General features: G+C 37.7%; 1 protein-coding gene across 1 annotated transcript in view; it reads right to left on the bottom strand.

The window, feature by feature from the left end:
- RAB21 (RAB21, member RAS oncogene family) overlaps positions 1 to 20,246 on the bottom strand; it is a 35,970-nt gene that overhangs the window by 13,187 nt on the left and 2,537 nt on the right. The window contains exons 2-4 of the mRNA XM_007952462.1: positions 6,440 to 6,499; positions 5,643 to 5,750; positions 2,871 to 2,934 (exon numbers count right to left, since the gene is read on the bottom strand). Coding sequence (XP_007950653.1) covers positions 2,871 to 2,934; positions 5,643 to 5,750; positions 6,440 to 6,499 — 232 coding nt within the window. The remainder of the gene's footprint in view (positions 1 to 2,870; positions 2,935 to 5,642; positions 5,751 to 6,439; positions 6,500 to 20,246) is intronic.

Below are 20,246 nucleotides of genomic sequence, written 5' to 3'. Positions count from 1 at the left end.
TTCATGCAAATTCTTCTGCTAATTGGGGTTTAGTCCACTTCTATATCCTTCCCTTCAAGGCTCAGGGGTCCAGGATTATCTTCTGTGTCTGTGTTAGTTGGTTTCCCTTTTCTTTGTTGAAGAGGGTCTGTGCAGTCTTTCTGCCTGGTCTGCCATCTTGCCGGATCTCCCAATTTCTCCCACTTGTAATGGAAATGTCTACCTTCTGCCTGTTCCACTATTGTATATTTGGAAACAGATAAGTTATATTCTAGAGTTCACAGTTTAAGGGGAATTCTGCCTCAGGATGGAATACACCTAAAGTATCATCCATATATGATTTAGATTATTCAGAAGATAAGATTTTGGACTTGGATTTAAGACTTTTGGGGTGATGTGATGGGTGAATGTATTTTACTGGTGGCACAGATATGAATTTTGGAAGATTTAAGGGCAGACTATTATGGATTATGTTCCCCCAAAATATGTGTTGTAAATTCTAACCTCTATTTGGCTGTGGTTATAATCCAATTTTGGGAGTGGGTTGTTTTGTTTTATTAACGAGACAGGATTAGTATAGGTTGTGTTTTGAGTCAATTTCTTTTGAGATATAAGAGAGATTAAATAAGCGAGCAGAGCAGAGATGGGGAAAGACTGATGCCAAGCCACATGGAGAACTCCAAGGAACTAGTAAACAGCTGAAGAGACAAGGACCTTCCCCAGAGCCAAAAGAGAAAGACTTCCCCTAGAGCAAGTGCCTTGAATTCAGACATCTAACTTCCTAAACGGTGAGAGAATTAACTTTTGTTTGTTAAAGCTATTTTTCACCTGTGGTACTTCTGATACAGCAATACTAGATAACAAGACACCAGGTTATCCTGATAATAAGGCAAGTCTGGGTACAAGGGATTAAGTGGACTCCCAAATTTCTTCCTACTTTAAATTCCAACAAAAGCCCACGCTACATTTGCTAATAGAAAAAAAAAAGAGAGATTTTTTGTACTTCACACTAATCAATAACAATTAAATACAATTAAATAAAGAATATTTAACCATATTTGAGTCAGTAACTATTCGATCCAATATTCTGAAACTTTCTTATAATATGAACATAAAGAACATGAAATTTAAATGAACTATTTATAAATTTATGTAAGCCAGCTAATTTTTTATTAACGCTACTTTGTAAGTTTGGTCAAGTAACAGGTTTCTTCAACTTTCTCAAGTATTATATTAATAATTTCTCTTTCTCTCTTCTGAAAGATGATTAGAATCCCAAATAATCAAATCTTCAGTCATTTTTACCTACTGGGGTCGTGTTCTCTCCCAGCAAGTCCAATATACCAGACAACGCCAGGTAAAACTCACTAATGACTAGATAAAGTTTTGGCCCCAACTCCAATGTGGTCTCCTATCTCAAAGATCTAGTCTGAAATATTCTCACAGTCAAGTCTAACACATAGCATCTAGAGTGAAAAGCAAGTCAAATCATCCATCTTGTTTGCCTTTTCACCCTAGACTTGTACCCTGATCTGTGACTACTGAGTTTACCAATCTAATGATGAAAAGATACAGGAAACGTAAACTAAAGTTTTTTTTCTTTTTTTAAAAAAATGTTCTCAAGGCTAAAAACAGAACTTTTCCAAGCTAACCATTTCTTTCTTTTATTTCCCCAAATCTGTCTCTTCTCCACTAAAATTACCCTAGTTTCTACCAAACCACTCTCTTTTCTGCTAGCCATGTAAAAAGCTCTGGTGGCGTAGCATTTGACTGCTAACCAGAAGACTAGCGCTTCAAACCCACCAGCCACTCCTCGGAAGGAAGATTGGGCAATCTACTTCTGTAGTGATACCGCCTCAGAAACTCAAGGAGGGGTCGCTATAGGTTGTAGACAACTCGACAGCACATAATAACAATAACATATAAAAAGGAAAAGAAAACATGAGGTTGTACAACATAAAGATTAATAACGTAAGCATAGAAGACAGACTAATTCTACTTCCATCTCTGACAGCTAGCTGATTTGGGCAATCCATTAAGTATTTACAAGGTTTAGCTTCCTTTATAAAGCCCTTATAGAGTTATGAAAATTACATGAGATAATAAGGAGCTCTGGTAGCATAATGCCTAAGGCACTTGACTGCTAACCAGAAGGCTGGCGGTTCAAACCCACCAGCCACTCCTCGGAAGGAAGGTTGGGCAATCCTACTTCCGTAGTGATACTGCCTCGGAAACCCAAGGAAGGGTCGCTATGAGTCGGGAGCGACTCGACGGCAAATAACAACAACAACAACAACAATATGTAATGTGTAAATAGCAGAGTATCTGGTACACTGTTATTGCTCAGTAATTATTATATATGCAAAATAATCTAAAGACAAAGGGAAACCAGAGAGAAATTCCTAACTAAAGTTCAAGAATTAATTCTAGAGTTCCTTTATTCCTCCCATTAAGAATATTCCTCCACCCTTAGCATTATGATCTAATTGTATCCCTGGAGTAAAATAAATAATGAGTCAATCAACATATATAGTCAATCAAACATATAGAACAAGAGCACTGGCTCAAGTTACTAGCTTTGATTTATTTGAAAGTAGTTACTGTGTTCTTTATTTCTAAGCAAAAAAGTAAAGGTAAAAAAGTAAAGGGGTAGTTGAAGCAAGGCTGAATGACTTGATGCCTCATATTTTTAGCTTCCTCTTGCTCTCCAGGGCATCCCTTGAAGTACAGAGTTTGAATCTCCTGGAAGGTAACATTCAAATCCTAAGTATTCTAAAAATGAAATGCTACTCTTTCTTTTCTGAAACAACTTTAAAATGAACTGCTTATTATTTCTTTAGGAAAACATGAAACAAACAAATTATATACTTAAAAATAGTAATAATGCTTACCAACTATACATAAACAGATTTCATTTCCCAACATTTTCCGTAATTCTTTGACCCAGTTTTTTACCTGAGTATATAAAAGAGCAGATATTAGAAAAAAATCCTGTTACAACTACTATTACAACACCTCAAAAGCCAACACTGTCAAAAAAACCGCAGAATTTTATTTAACAACCATATATTTAGTTATTACAAGGAATAACTTACTGTAGGATCATTTGTTACCAGCTTATATTGCAAACTACACACATGCATGTCCATACACAAGGAGATCTGTGTCTACATATGGATTTACACAGAAGCACCTCAAGTTAAAAGTTTTCATAAATCTTCCATAAATCCAAGTAAAGCTGTTCACCAGAACAAAATCATGATCAACTCCAGCTTCTGTAGATACTTATATAGAGTCAGTTTTGACTAAGGAATACATGGCTTAAAGGAGTCCTCTGAACCACAATTTGTGCCTAAATAGTAGATACAGGAGCTTCTGCATTGCACACTTAAAGGGGAAAAAAAAGCATATGGGCACCCCCCACCAAAAAAAAGAGCAGAAGATTAAATATTCATCATTTACATCATTTAGTGTACAATAAGGTTTTTCAACTCCAACATCATTGACATTTTGGCTCAGATAATTTCTTTGTTTTGAGGGACTGTCCTATACAATGTATGATGTTTAGCAACATCTCTGTAACCCACTAGATGCCAGTAGCATTCTTCTAGCTGTGACAATGAAAAATATCTTCAAACATTGTTAAATGTCTCCTAGCAGGCAATATTACCCCCTGGTTGAGAGCTACTGGTGTACCATATCTCCAGTAACAAACTAATTCCCACTATGGACCAAGCATAGCAGTGAGCGCAGTTGGGAGTAAACTAGAAGCAGGTAAATTAATCTTTTGAACTCATGACTTTAAATATTTTGATTATAATAAAATTCCAGGATAAAGAACTTAAGCACTTTTCATTTTTTGTTACGGAATTTAATCTGTAGGCAATCAAATTATATAAAACATACACATCTTCTTAAACATACAAACACACATCCATAAATTACAAAACTATACCAGATCTGTGGAAAGCATTAACTGGGCATCTGTTTCCATGGTACAAATGTTAACAGTGCCATACTCCTATGCTCTGTAAGAATTCAGAGGAACTACCTTTAGTAAACCCCAAATCTTTATAATAAAATTTGATACTGGTATAAGTTGTATATCCTCATTACCTCAAAAGAAATATGCCAAAATCCAATTATAAATTACTCTCCCTGTATACATAGTATTGTAACTCACTAATCCAACCAAATTTTTTAAAATTTGTTATTTATCTCCAATTAGATCCTGCCTATTCATTACATCCATACATTTTTATGGTGAAAATAGCCTCAAATTCTTTACCATTCCTGAATATGACCTAGCCTAATCACCTGCTCTGCCCAAGAGAATGTGGCAGAACTGATCCTGTGTAGTGCCATTCCTAAGCATTCTAAGAAGGCCTGGTAGCCTTCGCACTCTTGGGACTCAGTTGTCATATAAGCAGCTTGGGCTAGAATACAGAATAATGAGTACACCTGTGGAAAGAATCCCTGGAGAATGAGATACCCAATGGAATAGGGCCAAGCTCCCAGTTTACTGTAGCTGTGTGAGTGACCCCAGTAAGATCACCTGGGACAGAGAAATTGCTTGGCCAACCCACAAAATAGTGAGAAACAATAAACTGTTGTTTCAAGGCACCAAGTTTTTGGGGATTTGTTACACAGCAATAAGCAACTTTTCAACCTAAAAAACTCATCCTTCCATTAATCTGAAGAACAACACTGGTTTATTCTTTGTTCACTAACGTGATTAGTCTTGGTTTTAAAAGTATTTGTACATATATAGTGAGCACTCATTTTTAAATTCATATTATTGTAATTGGTACTTTATTACATACTTTCTCAGAAATTAGGAAAGGAAAATGATCATATTTAGAAATAAAGCTTCAAAAAATATAGGGACTTTTTTTTTTCCCACTTCCTGTTAAAGAGAAATCACAAGCATTTCTTTGTTACACACCCACTGGGCACCTGTAAATTTAGTGTGGTTGTGCAGGCTCTCTTACTGTGAAGACAAAAAAGGAACTGAATCAAGTTTAAGCTCTTTTTCCTCCATAAGTATCTTAGAGACTATAATATAAATGTTAAAGGAACAGATTAGGTATTGTTTGTTTTGAAGCTCTAATTTTTCACCTTTTCAATGTGCACTGCAAAAAACAGGACTTGTAAAGTTGTTTGAGACAAAAAAAAATGAGTTGCCAGTAAATTTATCTCTGAACTCTCCTTAAGGTCAAGATGGGTTACTTCTTTGACCTTTCCTCCTAAAACCCCTCTTCCAATGAATTAGTCAGGGATGTATAACAAGAGAGGGTAATTTATAAAGCAGAAGCTTTTCTAGCCTTGAGTTACAGGTTTCTTCATGTTGAAATTGCATGCTTTCTAGTTTGTTTATTTTTCCAGTTGGATCTGGTGAAGCAGATATACAAATTAGCTCTTGGATTATTATTGATAAGTGGACAAACCTGGTACAAGGAGTAGAAAACAGAAACAAAAAGTAGCTTGCAGATCTAGTAATTCTTCAAAATGATTTTGGACCTGTTTGGTGCTATCTGTAATTCTTTCCTGACTTTATACATGAAAACAAACCAAGACTAATCATTGATTTTTCAAGTCTCTATTATAACATGCGTTTGTTCATTAATGTTATTGAGTTATCTACCCATAAGTAAATAGAATACCTTTTGAAAAGAATCTTCATCTGTTATGTCATAAACTAAAATAGCTCCATTTGAATCTCTGTAGTAAATTGGACCCAAGGCATGAAATCTCTCTTGACCTGCTGTATCCTAAATAAAGCAACAAACACTTATTAGGTCAGAAGAAAAAATATATCTGCTATATTTCAACTACAGTGAACTTATACATAATTGTGAATCGAGATATGGAGTCACAGGAAAGCCCAAAACACCGTTAAAAGAAACAAAATAAGGTGTGAAAAAATTTTGAGTCAAATTATAACCAATATTTAAAGTTTTTCTGTTATACAAATGTCACTTCTCCTCTCCCAACCTTTCTTAGCAACCTACCCAAAGCCCCTGAAAAACCAGTTAAGATGCCAGATAACCAGAATGGCCAGCACTGCACTATAAGCCAGTTGCCTGTGGAATAGGCATAGATTCCCATAAACCATAACTTAGATTTCCCCAAAGAGGGGGAGAGAGGAAAAGAAGATTATTGGCCCACACAGTCTTCTCTCTGAAGTGGAAGCCCTCTGAATTTACCCTTCCCAGATGAAAAGTTATGATATCAGTATTCAAATATTAAATTCTTTTCAAGATATAATTCTTAATCAGATCTTAGAAAAAATAGATTTTTTAAATTCCTACCCCTCCCCGCGAAACAACAAATTTTTGGCTAGCCTTCAGTGAACTAAAAAAAATCCAAAAATCCAAATTCCCACTCTCTGAGCTAAGTAGTTATTAGAGTATCAAGAATAGGCAGAAACCGCCACTCAGAGCTGAAAGGGTTCACTTACCCATATGGCAAGGTTTACTCTTTTCCCACCAATATTTAACTTCTTTGTTAAGAAAGATGCCTAAGAAAAAAGAATGATACATTAAACAGTGTTTCATATAAGATATTTCTTATCTTGACAACTGTATAGGAATGAATCATCTCAATGTAAAATTCAAGGTATCTGAGAAGAAAAATGATCAATGAGTTTTTATAAATGACCAAATATTTTCATTGAAGACAAATTAGTTACATTCTTAGCTAAGAAAGATATTTTACTTTATGAACTCAAATCATAATACAAAAAGGTAAATAAGTACTTTTTCTTAGTTTTTTCCCCCATTGTATACAGAACAAAATTTTTCTTAAGAGCATTTAATCTGATGGCACCTTATGTACTCACCAAGGAGCTCTCGAAGCACAGTGATTAAGGCACTAGGCTGCTAACCAAAAGGTAGGCAGGTCCAACATGAGGCAATCTACTCCCTTAAAGATTGCAGCCTTGGAAACTCGAGGGGAGCCGCTATGAGTCCGAACTGACTCTATGGCAGTGGGCTTGGTTTTTTTGGTTACCTACTCACTATTCTATGGAGAGCTCTGGTGGCGTAGTGCCTAAAACATCTGACTGCTACCCAGAAGACTGACGGTTTAAACCCACCAGTCACTCCTCAGAAGGAAGATTGGGCAATCTACTTCTGTAGTGATACTGCCTTGGAAACTCAAGGAGGGGTCACTATGACTCGGATCCGACTCGAAGGCAGTGGGTTTGATGTTTTTGGTTTATTCTAAGAATACACAAGTATGAAACACTTAACACCTCTACAGGCAACGTGTGACAGCATATTTGTCCATGGTTGTGTTTTTGTTTTTTTCTAAAGGGAAAACAGCTCTCGTTGATTATTCCCCTCAATGGTTTTAAAGACCCCAAACCCCAGAGGGAATGAGCAGTGAGCTTCCAGGGCCAACTCAATCGGGACAGTGTCTCCTCCTTCCCTCTCTCCTACTTCACTCATCCACAGCAGCTCTGCAGCCTTCCACTCCGAATGTGGATCCTTCCCACTTCCCCTCCCGCGGGGTAGGCCAGCCTGGGGTGCTGGTGGGCTCCCTGCTCCCAGAAGCTGCACATGATCAGAAAGCACTGCAGTCAGCCAGGGCTCCAGGCACCTGCATTCCCAGTCCCCGTGGCCACCTCTTCATATACACACTCTTCTTCACTCCCCATTTCTGCACCTTGTGCAAAGTCCTGATCTGGCTGCTGGTCTAGTTCCCATCAGCACACTCGGCAAGGCCAGCCTCCTGTATCCAGTGAATATGGCTCCCAGGCTTTGTCCGGCTGGCTCCCGTAAGATTTTTAACATAACAGGACACACAATGTTCAAATTACATAACGTCCTATTGTAGACTTTGAGTCATGCATACCTGTATAAGAAATGTTTGCTGGTGATTTATTTAACTGTAAAAAAAAACAGCATTATTTTAAATGTTTCTGCAATTATCTTATAATTCAATTATTTATCGTATACAGTATTCTCTGGTAGCATAGTGCCTAAGGCATTTGACTGCTAACCAGAAGGCTGGCAGTTCAAACCCACCAGCCACTCCTCGGAAGGAAGGTTGGGCAATCTACTTCCATAGTGATACCACCTCGGAAATCCAAGGAGGGGTCGCTATGAGTCAGGTCCAACTTGACGGCACATAACATCAACAATAAGGTGGTGTAATGCTTAAGGAATCTGACTGCTAACCAGAAGTCTGGAGGTTCAAACCTCCCAGCCATTCCTTAAAGGAAGACTGGGTAATCTACTTCCATAGAGATACTGCCTTAGAAACCCAAGGAGGGGTCACTATAAGTCAGAATCGACTCAATGGCAGTGAGTTTCTTTAGTTTAGTTTTAGGCACTAATGTCACAGATATGATAGGACATGGTTCTAGCCTTCAAGGCACTTATAATCTATTACCAAAAAGAAAAAACAAAAAACCCCAAACTCACTATTTTAAAATTTCATCACCATGTGATAAAGTCTTGTCAAATATATTTTAAGGATAGTGCTAAGAAAGGAAGTGCAAAGCATGCCTGGATGAATCAAAGAAATCTTCAGAAAAGATAATGATCTCCATCACCCACCTCCCTTCAGGGTTTTTCCCGACAGATTAGTGAAGCTACTGAAACCTGAAACCACATGACTCCACCCCCTCAGCTGCATAAGAAACTCCAAGTTGGTAAGGTCAACACAGAGATGAGACTACAAAGATCAGGAACAGCTGAATCAAAAAAGGCCCTAGAATTCCATATGTAGACTTTAGCTTGTGGGTCTTAATGAAATATGTCTCAAAATATCAAACACATATCCCCAAAAAAGTGTACTATGGTCAGGTGTATTTGGTATATGCTGTATACTGTTCTGTATCCCATTTGTAGACTCACAGTGCTTATTAGTATACAGAAGCTGGCTAACTGCTTCTATCCCAGCATTTCCCAAACTCATTTGACCACAGAACTTCTTTTTTGCTGGAGAAATAGTGCAGCCTAAGGAATAACTGTTAAGAAACATCAGTGTTGGCAATGGAGAACACCAAAGGATTTCAAGCAGTAAGGAAAGAAAAGATTGATACTTTAGGAGAAAACTCTGGGACAGGAGCGGAGGTTGGACTTGAAAGGACAGGAGTAGACGTGGGAGACAGCAAGCTATTATACTATAAAATTATATAGAGAAAAAAGGCCCAAATTAAGACCATGAAAAAAAGAAAAGAATCAAGAATTTATGAAGAAGAAACATTCTCACAATCCAGAGTCAGTTGGCATACTTAAAAAAAAGGAGAGAGAGCAGAGTTCAGAAATATATATAGTCACATTTAGGTGTTATCTATTAGCTGAAAAAGGAGCCCAGTGATGCAATGATTGAGTACTCAGTCGCTAACCCAAGTGTTGGTGGTTTAAACCTATCCAGAGGCTCTGCAGGAGAGAAGATCTGGCGATTTGCTCATGTAAAGACTGCAGCCTAGAAAACTTGCATGGGTCCTTCTGGCCTGGAGCTGAACTCATCCCCCTTGCTCAATGTGCAGCCTAATAACAGGCCTAATAGGTGAGCAACAATACCAGGGAAGTACTTAGAACAATCAACGAAATAAAAAAGGGCAGCATTTGCCCAAGGATGAAGCTCAGAAGACAGGAAGGACAGGAAAAAATAATGAAGAGAGACGTTAAGCACAGGAAGGAAGTGGGAAGAGTGCTGTTACACTGTGGGGATTGCAATTCAGTGTTATGAAACAAAATGTGTGTATGAATTATTAAATAGAAAACCATTTGCTCTGTAAACTTTCACCCAAATCGCAACAAAAAAACGTTGAAAAAGAAAAAGAAAACCCTTTGGAGCAGTTCTACTGTCACACTGGGACACTATGAGTCAACGACATCTAACAACAACAACATGAGCAGAAAATTCAGAGAAGGAAAGGTAAGGCGGATGAAAAGTTGTTGTTGTTGTTGTTATGTGCCGTCGAGTTGGACCCCTGACTCACAGTGACCCCTCCTTGGGTTTCCGAGGTGGTATCACTACGGAAGTAGATTGCCCAATCTTCCTTCTGAGAAGCAGCTGGTGGATTTGAACAGCCAGCCTTCTGGTTAGCAGTCAAGTGCCTTAGGCACTACGCTACCAGAGCTCCCAATGAAAAGTTAGGAATGATGAATTACTACTGAAGCAGTAGAACCCAGATTTCAGAAAAGCCTTTTTGCTATTGGCACACCAAAGAAAATTAGAACTAAGAAAAGTCCACTGGATTTGGTGATTATAACTAGCACCCACAAGCATAAAAATGGCAGAGCTGAGACCAAATCTAGGAATGTAAACCTTCAAAGCCCAAGCTATATTACTCAAGATATTTTGTTAAATGAAGCAAACAAAACTACACCGAAAAGGATTAAAAAAAGAAAAAAGACAAAATAAACAACTTAGAAAATAAGACCACCAAATGTATGTAATGACAATAGATACGAATAAAGGACTCCTCTTACTCATGTAACATGAAGTTAAGTATATGAACTTCAGAGAAGACAGACATGGAAATGAATCTCACGCTTCACCACTTACTAGCTGTGTAGTTTATTTGACTTCAACTATTTTTCATAGTTTCAATATCAATGCCATGTAGAAGAAACTAAAAATCTGAATCCTATCCAAATACTTAATGGATTTATATAATCCTATCTAAATACAAATTGGATGCCTCTTTGACATATTTAAAATTGAACTGATTTTCCCTCCAAAACTGGTATTCTATTTTGACTTAGTACTTTGATCACATTCTCTAATCACTGAGGTTTAAAATCTTAAGTAATAGTGAGTCTTCTCCTCCCTTGCTGTTCCATATTTCTCTTATTTCCTCTGGGGTTTTATTCCCACCAGTCTCACATTATGTCACAATGTAAAAACCTCTGGTCTCCCTTCACACTCTGCTCTGCATGCCAGATTATCTTCACAAAACCTCCTTGATATAAAGAAAAAAAAAAATTTAAAACTCACAGATGGGCTCCCTAGTAAGTTCTCATTTTAAAATCATCATTTAACTATCTTTTTAAAACCATATGCTTGATGGCAGCTACTATTAAAATAAACTTTTTTGTCATGGGTTTTGTGGGGATTTCCTAACAAAGGAGAGCATGTTAGAGCAGGAAAAACTCCCTTATTTCCGTTCTACCATCCCCTTTGAAACTTACCATCACCCACACCCATGAATTTAAGGGTGTATGTAGTTCAGTAAATTACTTAGTATTGTCCTTCTGGTAGCGTAGTGCCTAATGCATTTGACTGCTAACCAGAAGGCTGGCGGTTCAAACCCACCAGCCACTCCTCGGAAGGAAGAATGGGTGATCTACTTCCATTGAGATACTGCCTCGGAAACCCAAGGAGGGGCTGCTATGAGTTGGAATCAACTTGATGGTAGTGAGCTTTTTTTTTTTTTTTTTGGAGCCATGGCCCTTTTGACTCCCACCAGATGATCAGGTGGGACTATGCAAATGTAAGGTGCTTGTGGCTTACCAATGGGATTGGACAGCTTGTTAATAATGTAAATAAGGTACATGGTACCCTTGTGGGGAGACAATGATGGAAATAAGGTATATGGAACCCTAAAGTGAGGGCTGGTCAGTCTGCTTTCCACTAGCGTTAAAATGAGCCATCCCAGAGGCAAAAAGGGGAATCTCACTACCATCAAGAAAGAAAAGCTAGGAGTGGAGCTCTTCCTCTGGACCCAAGATCTCTGCACTGAACTTCAATCCAGGAGACAGAGAGCTGTGACACCAGAGATGGTGAGAAGCAGCGGGAGAGAAATGGCAGCAGTGGAGGCAGCAGAATCAAGAGACCAGCACAAGACAGAGTGGTGGGATTCCAAGGCCACAGAGTGAGAAACCTGAGTGCCTGCACCAGGAGGCTTGCTGGTGGAGTAGGGTGTCTCTCTAGGAACCTATCAGCAAGGTAAAAGAGCTCTGTAACACTTGTCCAAGTGTAGCAGAGACCAAGGGGCTGCAGGGCTGAGAGACCAAGATCAGAGAGAAGCACGTCTGCAGAACAGCTGAGAAGAAGACTGTTCTAATTGAAGAACTGTATCCTGATTTGTTCCTGATCCTGAATTGGTAACCTGTTACTTCCTTAATAAACTTTATAATCTGTGCGATCACTGCACTGAATTACCAAACCTAGCAAGAGAAGCACTGAGTGCTGTGGGGGGATGGTTGGTTTTAGCATTGGTGAAAAGGTTGGAGGGTGGTAGCATGTATGACTTCTACCTCATAGAATCAGCCTTGTTCTGACATTGATTCTCCTTCCCACTTTGTAAAGTTAAAGAAGGTCAGACATTGCCGCCATGCTATTTTTGCAAAGGGATTTGTTGTTGTTATGTGCCTTTGAGTTGGCCCCAACTCATAGTGACCCCTCCTTGGGTTTCTGAGGCAGTATCACTACAGAAGTAGGATTGCCCAACCTTCCTTCTGAGGAGTGGCTGGTGGGTTTGAACCACCGGCCTTTGCAAAGGGATAGTGAGTGTTAAGTCTCTCCTAAGTAACCATGAACATACAAAACAATTTCATGGGAAGGGTATTCATTACAGTGTTGTAATATTGTCATGTGCCGTTGAGTCGTCCCCGACTCATAGCAACCCCTCCTTGGGTTGCCAAGGCAGTATCACTACAGAAGTAGATTACCCAACCTTTCTTCCGATCATTACAGTGTAACAAAAATTAAAAAATGTAAATAACCTAAGGGCTCATCGATAGAGAATCAATTAAAAATATACACATGGCCCATCCACACAGTAAAATATTTCAAAAAACCAAACTCACTGCCGTTGAGTCGGATCTGACTCCTAGTGACCCTTCCCTGGGTTTTCAAGGCAGTATCACTATGGAAGTAGACTGCCCAACAACCTTCCTTCCGAGCAGTGGCTGGTGGGTTTGAACCACCAGCCTTCTGATTAGCAGTCAAATGCCTTAAGCACTACGCCACCGGAGCTCCCAATAAAACACTGCACAACCATTATTTCTACTACTTCTGCTAATTAACTAGCAAACATTTACTGAATTCTTATTTTGTGCCAAGTACTGTGCTATGCACTTTTTACAAAATCATTCATAAGCTTCTCTTTAAGGAGATAAAAGTTGGAGAGCCCTTATCTAAAAATAGTAAAATTTTGTATCTAAGGACAATTTGATCAGATAAATTCTCCTAAACTAGTTTCTACTATGTTTGTACTTACTCTGCAACTTATACTGTTGATTCATAGTCCCTCCAATTCTGTCTCTTCACAAAATTCCCCTCTAACTCCGTGGAAGAAGACTGGACAATCTAGTTCCATAAAGATTTACCACCTCAGAAACTCAAAGGGAGTCGCCACGAGTCAGAATCAACTTGATGGCAGTAAGTTTGTTTTTTTTTTTTTTTTTTTTTTTGAGTAACAAGACCCTATCTTTTTTCTCGCTTTGAACTCCACCTGTTCAAGTCCAGCTCGTGACCTCTTCTTTCTTCAGTTTTAAGCTTTCTTATACTACCCACACAATCCACACAGAATTTCTCTGTCCTAAAGAATTTTAGGGAACCTAAATCTTGCAATACACAGCATTGTAATGTAAGTTAGCTTTCCATTGGTAGAAGTCTTCTATTCAACTAGAGTTTGTATTTTTGTATATTTAACACTCTCACAATGCTTACAATGAACCAGACAGTGTTCTAAGGACTTATTATTTAATTTTCATAACACCGTGAGGCATATATAATTATCCAAATATTACAGATATGACAACTGAGACACAGGGCAGCAGTTTTGTATCTGCCCAACCGCACACAGTAAGTAATAAAATCAAATTTGAATCCAGGCAGTCTGGTTCCAAACATGATTCATAACTACTATGCTATAGTACCTGCCAGATCCACCTAAGCTCTCTGAAATACTTCTCTAGTAGGGCAGAAAGCCATAATGCCCTTGCTCATAGCAAACACTCAAATATTGTTATTGTAGATAAACATGACAACAATATGTGCCAGGCAGATCAATGCAGGTATTATTTAATTTATGTAAGAGATGCACTCTTACAAGTTTCCTTATACACTAAATTATTTTAACTCAAATAACTGAGCTATTATCAAATAACTCAGTAATTGATGACTATTAATCATCATCATCATCCCCCACAAATGAAAAACTTAAGCCTAACACTATGAAAAGATCCTTTCTGTTAATGTAAATCATCTCATTTTATATACATTCTAAGTTTTTAATATTTTATAGATAATACATTAAAGAGCAAGCACCTTCAAGTTTAAGAAATATATTTGAGAACAGAACTGAAAGATTTTATATAACACCAAGATCAAATGAGTGAAATTTCTCTTTTCTTTTTTAATCATCCTTATGAGACATAAAAGGAGCTCTGGTAGTGTAGTGCCTAAGGCATTTGACTGCTAATCAGAAAGCTGGCAGTTCAAACCCACCAGTCACTCCTCCGAAGGAAGACTGGGCAATCTACTTCCTTAGTGATATCACATCGGAAACCCAAGGAGGGGTCGCTACGAATTGGATCCGACTCGACTGGTAGTGAGTTTTCTTCTTGAGTATGAGACACAAGGAGTCCTGGTGGTATGGTAGTTAAAGCATTCATCTGCTAACTGAAAGGTCAGAGGTTGGAACCCACCAGCCACTCTGCGGGACAAAGAAGAGGCAGTCTGCTTCCATAAAGATTTACAACCTTGGAAACCCTATGGGCAGGTCTACTCTCTCCTACAGCTATGAGCTGAACTGACTCAACAGCCATGGGTTTGGTTTTGTTTTTATGACTCATTTTTAATTTGGCGAGACTACTGAGATATCATTTATAATACTTACTCTGTAAGTATTACAGTGTTTATGTGGTACTAGGGTGAGGAATGAGAAGGTAATCATGGACTTCTTTCAGAATCTCATGAAAGCTAAGAACTCGGTCCAAAGAAAACTGCTCAGATGCATATACCACAATCAACTTCCACACACTTACAAGGAATTAAAAAATCTCTGGCATCACAAGAAAAACCCCAATCTAAAAGAGAGGTGAGTCAAGTGCTGTTACGCCATATTAATTCAAAGGTTCTAGGAACACAGGAAGGAAAAATGTAAAGTGTGTAGTATTGTGTCAAGCACTGTGCTTGGGGCTTTCTCATTTAATGTTTACAACAACTCCATGAAGTGGGTAATCAGTACCATTTACAGTTGTGAAACTGAGACTTAAACAAATACAGTGACTTACCCAAGGTTGGACAGCTCAGTACAGTGGGTGGATGCCTGTCAGACTCCACAGTGCTTTACCCATTGCTACTTATTTTAGAGTATGCGTGTGCATGCGCATGCATGCACACACACACTCTTCTTAATCTGGAACTTCTCCACTTACATGGTAAGTGTTCCTGGTCAACAACTTACCTCCCAAAACATTCTCAGGGTAGGCCCAAAGTAACAAGAATCAAGGTAATGGTTCATTTTCTACCCTATGGGTATACACCCTGAGTTGCAGCATCACTACCTCTTCCAACCTCAATGATTTCACCTTTCTAAACTTTGAGTACTGAAAAAAAAATCTCATTGGCTCAGGCTGTCATTTGTCATTTGCACCTGATGCCAATTTACCCAACATCTTACCTGAAATCATATCACATGATATATATATATTTCTGAGAGAAATAACAGAAACAAATTCTATCTGCCAAATGAAAGTCTTTCCATAACTTGTTTAATCATTATTTTGGTTCTTTGTAGCAGGATCACTTGCTATGTTTGCCAACAACTATTGGCAAAACAAAATATCTCAAGTAATATTATGTAACTTATAAGGAATTTGTTGAAAACAATATGTAACTGAATTGTGTTCAATTCAAATACTCCTTGTCTTTAATGTCTACTAAATTCAACAGACTATTATAAATAGGTAGGGGTGTATGTGCGTATACATATAACAGTTAAAATATTTTTGCTAGAGTTGCTAACACTGTTTCAGGCTTAAATATTCAAAGTATCTATTACCACTTCTACAGTGTCCTTGTAGTACAGTGGTTAAAGCATTTAGCTGCAAATAGGTTACTGGTTCAAACCCACCAACCACTCCATGGAAGAGAGCTGTGGCAGTCTACTTCTGTAAAGATTCCGTAGTGATATCGCCTTGGAAACCCAAGGAGGGGTCACTATGAATCAGATCCGACTCGATGGCAGTGAGTTTGGTATGGGACAGTTCTACTCTGTCCTATAGGACTGTTACGAGCTGAACAGACTCAATAGCAGTGGGTTTGGGTTTAGGATATTTCTAACTTCCACACTTAAAGAACATGACAGGATTCAGGCAGATAATTTATAAAATCAGTTCTCTGTAGCCAGGCAATAAAAATGACCTATCAGAAAACTCAGATTGGCACTACATTTCTTACTCTCAGGTGCTAAAAAGGGGGGCAATAATCAGTTAGGATCAAGTAAACACTTTCAAAAGGACAGCCAAAATTACTTCTGAGCAGTAGCTCAGAGTCCTTTAAGTGGTAAAAATGGTTAATGCACTTGGGTGCTAACTGAAAGGTTGAAAGTTCAAGTCCATCCAGAGGTGCCTTAGAAGAAAGGCCTGATGATTTATTTCTGAAAAATAAGCTCTAGAAAATCTATGGACACACAGTTCTATTCTGACACACATAGGGTCACCATGAGTCAGTCTTCTTGACAGCAACTGGTATGGCATATAGTAAGGAATAACTGAAAGCACAAAGCAGAAATAGCAGTCAGATACGAAATACTAATGTATTATAGATTCATAGCCTTAACTCAGAACAATTCTTGTCTTAAAAAAGAAAATCACCCCACCTTCTAGAGCCCACATGTATCTAGTAAAATATTGAAGAAGAAAAAGACTTGACCTATTCTATTTTATTAAAATAGTATAATGAATTGCCTGAATCAACATTGATGGGGCTTCCAGAGCTACTTAGAAGATATTTCAAATACTTGAAATATTAATCTTACAAACAAGGAAACCACTATTTCTAGGCCAGAGAAGCTATGATGCAAACTGTAAAACCAACTCCTAGTACCTGAATGCCAGATATTCCCTGGGAAGTTATTTTTTAAAAAAGGGTAGTAGAATTAGCTTAAGAAAAAAATAGTGTACCACTATTAATGTGACCCGAGAAATGTTAGGTTCCTCATTTGCCAAAATGTCAGGATACCACCTACTCAACCAAACTTACTACACTGCTTTACTAATCAAATGACAGGCACCTATCCTATACTTCAACAGGCAGACAGGTAGATTTCCACTAACAGAACTCTAAAAGAGAAGATGACTATAGGTTTTCTGGTTATAAATGATGATTTTTTTTTTTAAATATAGAATAGTCAAAAGGTATAGAAGACACAAATTAAATAGGAGCACAAAATCTTAAAGCATCTTCAATAAGGGAAAAAAGGGGCTGGAAAAAAGGAAATGATCATACAAAAGCAGATATAAAGAGGACACACAAAAGATAGGAGGTGGCTACAACCAAAATGGCACAATCATTAATAATAAAGGCAGAAAGGCTAACTGATGGCTAAGGTGAAATAATGTTAGAACCAGTTATGAATAACAAGAGCTACCCTCCTCTAAGTAATGTTTACAACAAAAAGATTAGAAGAGTCCAGTGCCCCAAATAAACTGTTAGCCTTCACAAAAAGTCCTTGAAGAAAGAGAATAAACCCCTTGCTTATCTTTATATCCCCTAGCCAGTGCTACGCTTATAACAGGTTTGAAATGTTTCTTGAATTTAATTGCTTAGATTCAGTGGTATTGCCTTCATAAATATCAAAGAAAAAGCAGTAACTCCCTTGCTCCAACTGTCTTTCTTGTCTCTGTCAAGTTTATCAAAGCCTCAAATTGAGAGAAAATCAAACAAGAAAGCTTGGATGCTCTATACGCATTCAAATTTCTGAGGCCAGGTAAGGGATACTGAGTTCTCAGACAGCTTACCTACAAGATTACTTCAAAACTGTAACTAACCTAAAAGGAGCTCTGGGAAAAGGAAGCAATACTAAATCACCAAATCATGCAAATACCACCACCAATTTTAAAATATGATGGTCTCTCAGAGACAATATAGGTTCTCAAAATAATTCATTTGAAATTAATCCCATTACTTTTGACTGACTTACCATTAAACAAGCAAATTAAGCACCAAATATTCAGTCAACAGCAAACATTTATTAAACATATATGCCAGGTACTGTGGTAAGAGCTTTGCATATGACAGTTCTCTTTATTCCACATAGATCCATCCTATAGATAAGAATCCAATTTATGAAACTAAAATAACTAACCAAGATCATAACATCTATGAAGTGGAAGTCAGAATTCAAACCCAAGTTTAACTTCAAAGTCCCTTCTCTTTCCACATCATATGGCCTCAATAGATGTGAACACTGAGTAAACATAACAAATCTTGTCTGCTGCAAGCATCTGACAAAACAACTCTGTAATATCCCCCCATAGGCAAGACTGATGTTGCGAGGCCAAGAAAAGCACATTAGAAATGCTGGAATAACTGCTTTCAATAAAGGGTTTGTGTCCATTAGGTAGTGGTCTATAGCAGTCAGTCTACAATGGTTTTCTGCTTCTGTTTCATAAATATGTATAATACTCTATTAATATCTGAGTTTCTCACTCAAGGGAAAAAGAGAAGGGAATGGGCTGTGGCCCATGCATAGTCTGAAAAAGTCCTACCCTAAATTTCTGCATTCCTAAGGATTAAGGTACCTCTCTGGTCATGCATCACTGGACTATAGTGAGACTTGCTGCACAACGGCCCCCTCCCTTTTAACGTTTTTATTAATAACCTGATGAGAATATTGAAGGCATTCTTAACAAATATCCAGGTGACAGAGTTAAAATGGGTAGTTAATTCAGACAGTAGGGATCATCCCTTATTCTTCTTTGCATGCCCAGGGCCCAATCCACTGCCTGACTCAAAGGAGCTCAATCAATGTTTCTTGAATTAAAGAATGAAGATTTAACAGGTTTAACTGTTGCAGCAAATTTAGCAAGGTAAAGGTTAATGGGTCAAAAATATTAGAGATTAAAAACCACAACTGCAAAAATCACAGAATTTGACGGATGTAATTTTTTTTTTTTTTTTAAGAAATTAAGATTTTTTAGGCAGATAGTTTTATTAGCCCCATTTAAAAGATAAGGATACAAACTTGGTTGAGTAATTTGCTGCCCTAAAAACTCACAGAGTATTTTCTAACTCTATCATTAGAAAAGGATTCTCAATAGAGATGATAGCCTACACTTCTCTGAAATCATGTCTACAGCTCAATGAAAACTTTAAAAGATTAAATATTATCTACAAAAGAGATATAAAAATTATGAAAGGATTTAAAATAATGTCATGAAGGGATCCAGTTACAAGAACCAGAGCTGTTTTATCAGAGAAGACAAGATTCAAGTGGATGTGATAGCCATCTTCAAGTATCAGAAGAGATGGCACGTGAGACCAAGATTCAGAGGGAAGAACTAGTACTAGAGAAAACACGGAAACAGATTGTGGCTTTCTTTACTCATGGAAAAACTTACTCAAAATTAGACTTGTCTAAAAATGAAATGGGCCACCTCAGGACATACTGAGTCTTCCATTTTTTATATCAGTTCATGTCACTCAAAGATGTTCAAATGAAAATGGACAACAGCTTGACTAGATTCAATAGAAGACTGAAGTAGTGAACCACAAACTCTCTCCAGTTCCTCTCAATCCTAAGATTCTCTGAAATACAAACACATAAGAATGTACTTTGCAAAACCTTTGTATTTTACACAGATGGGTAGCTTTGTTGACAAGACTGTACCTTCTAATAAATCACATGGAAATAGATCTCCCTTCTGTGTGGAAATTAAAAACATACAAGGCTGACTTAATAATCAAGTATCTCTTGGGGCAGGGGAAGGTTAGGAAAGATGAAATGAACTAATACTTAAGAGAAAGCACACACACACAAAAAGTAGTTTAGATAAGTACTTTTTCCACACATTGGTGTGCTACAAAATCCTCAATTCTGTAATATAAGCCATTAATCACTGTTTGTGATGAGTTACATGCATATTAAGATATTTGCTTGTACTATTTACAATAGCAAAAAGATGGAAACAACCTATGTGTCCATCAACAGAAGAATGGATAACCAAACTATGGTACACACAGACAAGGGAATACTATGCAACACTGAAGAATAATGTAGAATCTGCAAAACACCTCATAACATGGATGAACTTGGAGGACATTATGCTGAGTGAAATAAGTCAATCACA

This window comes from Orycteropus afer, unplaced genomic scaffold, assembly GCF_000298275.1.
Source record: "Orycteropus afer afer isolate SDZICR_OR568_19922 unplaced genomic scaffold, OryAfe1.0 scaffold00339, whole genome shotgun sequence".
Lineage (NCBI taxonomy): Eukaryota > Metazoa > Chordata > Mammalia > Tubulidentata > Orycteropodidae > Orycteropus > Orycteropus afer.
This window is presented reverse-complemented; position numbering and strand designations above follow the sequence as displayed.